We start from the raw sequence: 7,711 nt of genomic DNA, 5'->3' as shown, positions 1-7,711 counted from the left end.
GTATAAGAAATTCCAATAAAAGCTTTAACTTTTCACCAGCAATTTCGAACTCTGAATTAACATGGAGATAACTGTAAAGTGATTGTATTTTAATCTCCTGCCTTTGAGTCACAGCAACAATTAACACAAGAATTATTCCTGGACTGTTTTGTTTTTTTTTTTAAGAGAAAATTACAGCAAAATATTTGATTATTGTAACCAGAAGCAGCTGCATTTGAAGACAAGGAGATAATAGAGAGTGTTCAGTCATGTTACTGAACGGCTCGAGACACAGGAGCAAAAGCATATACCAAGAACAGAAGTAACTTAATAAAGTACATGAAAGCGTATTAAGAAGTTTTTCTCCAATTACTTAGCTGGGACCAATACGGTAGAACTTCTCTTACCTTTCTCAAAATAAAATCACTTTTAAAACACTCTCAAGAAAAGACAAAGGATCTAGATGACAGAGTAATCCAAGACTTTTCAGACATTGAGTTTGTTTAACGTTTGGAATAAAACCAAGTCCAGACCAAAATCAATAGCAAAACTGCCATTGCTTTTAATGGATTAATGACTAGTAGTCCATTTATTTCATAATTCGACTTATATCTATGTTTAAGCATATTAGCATATTTATGCAAATTAATATAAAGATCAAGAAGGAAAAGAAAGCTAAAAAAAGGGTTAGCATACAGTACTGTACTTTTATCAAAACGTAGCTGTTAGTACACACATGACATCATATTTTAAGTTAGTGCAGAAATACTGTTATTGGTGTTCTGATTTACCAATTATAATTTTCACTTAACAAAAAAATCTTGAGATAAGGTTTGAATGAGTTAAAGGAAGGATAAATGCAAATACAGTAACAGAAATATCTGCATCAGATAAGGTTAAAAGGTGGCACACAGGAAGGCATAATCAAAGTTGCCTCTTGAGATGATGTTAACCTATTCCAAAATTCCACAAATGCTAAAAGCCATATCCTTTCCTACCATTAAGAAGTTTACAAATATCATATTCGTAACAATAATCAATGAGTTGTTCAATGGGTTGCAAGAATAAACTGTCCTGATTCCTTTGTGTCAGTCAATTATTGACACGCTGCTCGATCTATTGTCTTCCCTGAAAGATAAATAAAATGTGATTTAAGAAAGGAACAACCACTGGGAGACGTAAATGTATTTGTACGCAGCACCTGGGTCAGAACCAATGCAAGCAGCTGACAAAGTACTTTTCAGACAACAAAACTATCATGGAATTTTATGAACAATGTTTCTACTAGAAGAAAAGCTGCCGTTTTCACCAGACTTTGTAGATACTGATTTCTGTAAATCTAACCAATCTTCTAATGCCATTTAGATATTGTTTATGGCTACGGATTCAGTAAAAAAAAAAAAAGAAGAAAAAAAAGAAGTCATTAATCTGAAGTATGTAAATGATCCCACTACTACAACGGTAAATCCTTAAATATATGCTTGAGTGCCAGAAATTAAAGCACGAATATGATATAAAATGCTTTTCTGACCTATGGAAGCTTGAAAATAGGACACGTTTTCTTATAAAAACGCCTTTTTCATTCACACCTCTATAAAAACCCAGTCCTTTCTTACCATGTCCCCAAACTGTCTTTCCGTTTGAGCTCAAGACATTCCATATATGTACTACATAATAAATTGATTTATCTTGCATTACACGCTTTTTTTCCCAGCACACTATTCAGTAATCCACTTCTCCTAGGACTTATGTCCATATTCCAAACTGTAAAGCCACAGTAAGCAGATCTGAAACATTCTTTTAAGGTAAACTGCCAGAAAATTGCTTTTTTCTCTCTCTCAAAATATGTATATAAAAAATAGTAGGTAGATCAAACTTCTGATGTAAAAAAACCCACCTTCACTATTGTCCTTTTAAAATGGGTAAAGGTAAGAGAAATACCTCATCCAGAAACTAAAAATAGCATGAGTAATTTCTATCCTCTTTTCAGGTTTTGCTATTATTCCCCTGGAATATAGTGACCTTATTGGCTTTGCTTATATAAGCGATAATAGATTACCTAGCTGGAACTTTTCACTTAGGACAAGCAATTTTATGCATATTTTATGCTAGCCTGATCTTCCTGCTCTCCTTTTTATATTCAAGCTTTCACACATGTAATCTCCCATGGCAGAATGCAGAAGAAAGGTTTCGCTGCTATCCAGCCGCACGGGCGTTTTATACACGCTTGAGATGCAGGTCACACCAAATACCGAAGGCGCACACGGATCGCAGCCAGCCAGTTCTTTTGCTTGAATACACCAATAAATCTGCTTCCGTCGAGCAGACCAGAGTCAGAACTCATTCTCACGCCAGGGGCAGCAGGGAACGCGCCACCTGCGCGGTACCATGGATCTGCTTAGCAGCCAGGACCGCAGCCCGGGACCTTTCACTGCCGAGTGTCCTTCACATAAATCCATCCTGGGGGCCGAAGGCAAAGAGTGACGTCCTCACGGACAGTAACATCAAACCTGTCTGAATGGCCACCTGCACATTTTTTTCCCCAATTAGTGAAGGCACATTTACCTGTTGCGGTTTTTTTTTTTTTCTTTTTCTTTACAACAAGTGCTCCCAATGGGATAAGGCAGGAAACGCTTCTTTAACCACTGTCCTACATTCAGCTTCTTTCTTTCTTCCTTTGAGGGCTCAGTCCCAGTTTCTAACAGACTCTCACTCAATTTTAAAGGAAATTATTCCAAGAGTCACAGTCCTCATGCGTCCGTTGACTTCTGGTACACATACTGAGTTTCTATGACATTTAACAGGAACATCATGCAGGTACCCGCGTTATTCCTAAGTGGAATTTACTTGGAGTTACATTAGAACAGGTACAGACGGTGCCAACAAAACAAACACTGATTTCACTGCATCCAATATTTTAGTCACATGACCGCTTAAATTAAGCGGTCAAAAGACAGGAGAGAAATGAAGTACCTGGACTAAACAGGAAAAGTACCAAAAAGAGAAAAACAAAAAGAGAAAAACGAAAAGAGCTTATCTCTCAGCTTATCTAACAGCCTATCATTAAATCATGTTCTCCAATTTCTTTGGGTTCAGGCCTTCATGATCCTTATTTTCACTTATTTCTAGTTTTGCAATAGAGACATTTTTACGAATTTTAAAATTAAAAATAAACCCTCTTTCAGAGCATGCTCCAACAATAGAAACCAATGTGCGTGGCAAATAAAATTTGTATGCAAGCAGTAAAACCTCAGAAGTGCCATTTGTACTTTTTTTTTTTTTTTAAATTGAGTCACCAACAGTCTTGGTATCATCAACATCACTTTTGATGTTTTCACAAGGTCAAGGACAAATGAATCCAAATGCAATCCAAAGACCAATGTTGCGTATGTAATTCAACTCATCTTATTAACAAAACCCTCAAAACAGTCTCCAAGGAAGTACGAAACCTTTTTCTATACAGCGAGATTTTGTCACACGTTATTAAACATCATTAAAAATGGTCTCCTGTGATGTATGGAAAAACTTCTCAGCCAAAAGGCAAAAATTCAGAATAAGGATACTTTTGTTATGTTTAGGAAAATGAGCAAATATTAAACATTGTGCAAAAGGAAAAGACTTTATTTATTTCAATACTATATTTGATTTGAAAGTTTCAAGCACTGAAGATCAGAAAACCAAACTGAATTTTGCTTTCCTAAATACATCTATATTAAGCACGGAAGCCATTAATTCTTAAGAGAAACCAGAAGTGTCTTTTATCATCTAGTTACTGCTGATAGCTTTTTCAGCTGCCAATCCTTGTTTGGGTTTTGAGTAGTCCCAAGGTCTCCTGTTCTCTGTATACCCATACAGCTTCCGCAGCGCCACGCGGGCAGCTTCTTCCTCTGCAGCAAGCAGCGTTTCACCAGGACCTTCAGCTATAATCTTCTTATCGCTTGGGGGAAAAAAAAAAATTAAAAACATTTTCATCACCAAATCCTGAGCACTACTGTGTATCATGAATAAAGGCTGCTAGATTTTTTTTTCTCCAATGTCTGTGAATACTGAAGGTAATTTCAATATACACACAAATGTAAACATTTCCGTTGGTCTTTCCTGCAAAGATAAGTGATTGTATATTCAACAATGGAAACTCAAATCAGAAATGCGTCCGTTTCCTGGAAGAACATTACTCTGTTCATTTAGATTCCTCACATATCACTTTTCTGATTCCTAACATATCACTGATTCTTTATAGTGTTCCATTTGTTAGCCCTGTTAAAAATATGCAAATTCATTACTCTGGTTAGCTTAAAGAAAGAAGTGAAATGCTTGTCTTTTCTCCTCCCCTAGTAAGAAAGCATTTTAAAACTTCTTCAAAAGGATTCACAGAGAAGTTCTCTATGTTATGAAGCGTGTACTCAGCTCTGTTCAATCAACACCTATGGGCACTGAATAGGAACAGTTTGTGAAGGGGCACCAGGGATTCCAGAATAAAAATAATCAAAGTTCCTTTCTTTTACATAAGATAATAAATCTTAGAAGGCATATAAACCAAAGCATGATAAATCAGGACAAGTTAAGGCAATCTTCCTATGCGTTTATCTGCAGCTCATTTAGCAAAGCAACAGTGGTGTGGGTTTTGGTGGAAGAAGGTCCTGTCCTGCTGCAGAGGAGCAATGTTACCCCTGGGCAAGAGACCAGGACAAGCACTGGCCACGCCTGAGACAAGCACACCGGGGATGACTGTTATTTCCTACACCTTGTCTGGATACAGACGCTCCTCTTGCCTACTTTACGGTGCCTGCAATTTGAAAACTAAAAAGATTCTCTGGAATATAAAATAAGTCTCTCTTCAATCCCACCTCCCTTGATGTCCATGTCTTTTTACCCTTCCCTAAGCCCTGGATGCAGCTGTGGACCCTCCAAAGCCATTCAGTTACGCTATTCGCAAAGTTCTTATGTCAGGTCACCCAGAACAGATACCCAGACTCTTTCGTGCGCCCGATTTAGACTTTGAAGCCCTTTAGTCAGAGACTGTCTTTTTATGCATCATTACAGCAAGCTACGGCCAACGCTTAAATGGCTGATTTCTGTAATAACTTGACCAAAGAGCGCAAGTAGAAAAGTAAAAGACCATCTTCCCTCCTCCCCTCTCCCCCAGCTTAATCCATTTCACTTTAAATTAATATTGTACTAACCAGTACAACCCAACAAAGTACAGTGGCAGAACCGTGCTGACTCCCAACTGCCTGGTAATTCTTGGTTCTGGAGAAGAGATATTCCTCTTGGTCAGTTCTTCCACTAGTAAGCCCATAGGATTTACAACTTTCCAGATCTCAAACAGGTCTTTTCCAATCAGTTGTGGAATAAAAAAATCCTAAACAAGAATATTTAGAAGTTACCATTAATGGGAAAGGTAATGAAGGCTCTAGCTTCTGGTGTCTCCTAGTAAAAACACAATATGAAGAGGCATTAATACAGTTGACAATAAATTGCTGAAATGAATGATGAAAACTGCCTCAGTGCTCCACCACAGCTAAGCGCAGCTGACCAGTGTTGCCAGGCTCGGCAGCTCTGGTTCTGATTGAGCCACTGAGGGGATGTGCGCCTTGGGAAAAGTCAACTGCCCAGACCTAAAGAAGGAACAGCGCCAGCCTGAGAGAGGAGCTATAACAACGCTTACGCACAGCTCCGAGCACGAGGTAAGCAACTCAGTGCTGCTTCCAAGAAAGAAGTTGTACATCAGAAGAGTTCTGCACACAGGTTGAAGGGAACACGCAAACCCACAGGACTTTCACCTGTTTGGATCATCTCTTGCCTGTTAACTGCTACTTGCTCTTACAGAGACCTCTCAATGGTCTCGTATCAGAAATAAGATTTTAACAAATATTTCTCCATTGCAAAACTAGATATAAGTGAAAAGGATGACTGAAAGCACGGTAGGTGCTAAAACTACTTTGTTACACTGCATTTTAATTGAACACTTTTGTACGAAATACCTTTAGGTGCTTGCACTCCTACATGCAAAACCTATGAACTCAGCCCCTGCTTTATATAAAATGTTTTTCTTAAAATTGAAGATATAGGTGACCTCACATGGAATAATTTCATTATTTGATAGTATAGTGCATGGAATATAACACTTTCCCTTAGCAAGTGTCAGCAAAATATCACTATTATAAACCAGAAGTATATGACTTTATGTACTTGACCTGCCTGTGCTTCTTAAAAAAAAAAAAAAACAAAACCACAAAACCAAAAAACCCACAACCCCAAACCCCCCCCCCAACCACCACCACCAACCAACAGATCTCATTGTTAAATTGTCTTGTTACAGGTATTGTCAAACTTCTGTCAACCTCCCTGGATCTCCGGCCATCAAGGTACAAGACTTTTTTTTTTTTCCCCCTTTTTTTTCTTGTAACTTCCAAGACCCTTAGGTGTTACCATTGTCAGTACAAAAATATATGATAAGTAATGACTTACTCTGACAAAGATCCCCGTTTTCTCAGGCCCGTTGCTATCGAGCAAGGCTCCTATTACAGCAAAGAACGTCCTCTGTAGCACATCTGGTGGGACAGGAAACTCTTTGCAAAGCGTCAGGTCCTGTACAGACAGGTTTTGAGCCACATAAGAAACGAGTTCCTGACTGGTAAGAAAATCAACAAGTGCTCCTATCCCCTCTGCAGGTAAATCTGGGTAGGCACCTTCAAAGCACTGCGTCAGGTAAGAACGTGAAAAAGACATCCCTTGTTCAGCAAGTTTACTATTATCTTGTAGATTAAGAGCAACCGTTTCTTTGTCTAGCCCAAGTTCTCGGCGTCTTGCCTCTTCACTTTCAATATAACAAGAATTAACAAATGCGGTCTTGAGAAGATCCAAAGAAAAGTTTTCATGTAGCCGGTGGCTAAAAGCTTGTATCTCTGCATGGTAATCCCAGTTGGGCTTCTCTGACCTACAGACATGGAAAAGAAAACAAACTCGGAAACAGAACGAGAAGTTACCCGTACGGCAAGCGCCATGCCTCTCCGATGATCGAAAGGAAAAGAAAAACTGAATTGTTTTTGAAGATCAAAACCAGTGTTTAAAAACCCCGGTGCCAAACGCGGTCGGTTCGCGCATCGCCCTTTGCCTGCCACAGCACGGGCCCTGCCGCGTTCCAAACCGGGGCTGCGCTGGCCTGCGGAGCTAAAAACATTCTGCTCCAAAGCGCGATCAGAAGGTGCTTAAACGTTTTGATTTTACCTATTTCTCAGCCTCTTGCACCCCCTTCCCCGAGCCCCGCCGGCACCGTCCTCCCTGCCCTCCCCTAACGGCCGCGCCGGCTCTCACCGCCGCTGGGGGGGCGCCTCCAGCCGCTGCTGCTCCAGGTAGGCGCGGAGCCACCGCTTCTTGTCACGGCGCGGCGCAGTGCTGAGCCCGGCCCCGGCCCCGGCCCCGGCCCCGGCCCCGGCCCCGGCCAGCAGCCGCCGCGACGCCCGCAAGAGCAGCCGGGCGGCCATGGCGGCGGGTGCAGGTGTAGGAAGGATCCGTCCCCGTCCCCTCTGGGAAACACGGCCCCCTCTCCGCTAGTTCCGGGCGGAAGCGTTCCTGGCCGGGGAAAGTAGAGCGCCGACCAGCGGCAGCGAAAACGACCCTCGCGACTACAGCTCCCGGCAGGCCGTGCGCCGCGCTGCATGCTGGGAGCGGCCGCCGCGGTGGCGCCGCCGTGAGGCGGGGGCGGGGCGCTGCAGCGGCGGGGCTCCGC

General features: G+C 41.4%; 1 protein-coding gene across 1 annotated transcript; it reads right to left on the bottom strand.

Moving 5' to 3' along the window:
* Nucleotides 1-3,577: 3,577 nt before the first annotated feature.
* Nucleotides 3,578-7,492, bottom strand: MRPL44 (mitochondrial ribosomal protein L44). Its single transcript, XM_075158230.1, has 4 exons — nucleotides 7,297-7,492; nucleotides 6,451-6,919; nucleotides 5,163-5,341; nucleotides 3,578-3,916 (listed from the first exon to the last, which is right to left on the bottom strand). The coding sequence occupies exons 1-4, from the start codon at nucleotides 7,464-7,466 to the stop codon at nucleotides 3,745-3,747; spliced, it is 990 nt and encodes a 329-aa protein (XP_075014331.1). The 5' UTR covers nucleotides 7,467-7,492; the 3' UTR covers nucleotides 3,578-3,744.
* Nucleotides 7,493-7,711: the final 219 nt, after the last annotated feature.

Source organism: Calonectris borealis, chromosome 9, assembly GCF_964195595.1.
Source record: "Calonectris borealis chromosome 9, bCalBor7.hap1.2, whole genome shotgun sequence".
NCBI lineage: Eukaryota > Metazoa > Chordata > Aves > Procellariiformes > Procellariidae > Calonectris > Calonectris borealis.
Note: the sequence above shows the minus strand (reverse complement) of the source record. Positions and strands in the feature narration are given on the sequence as shown.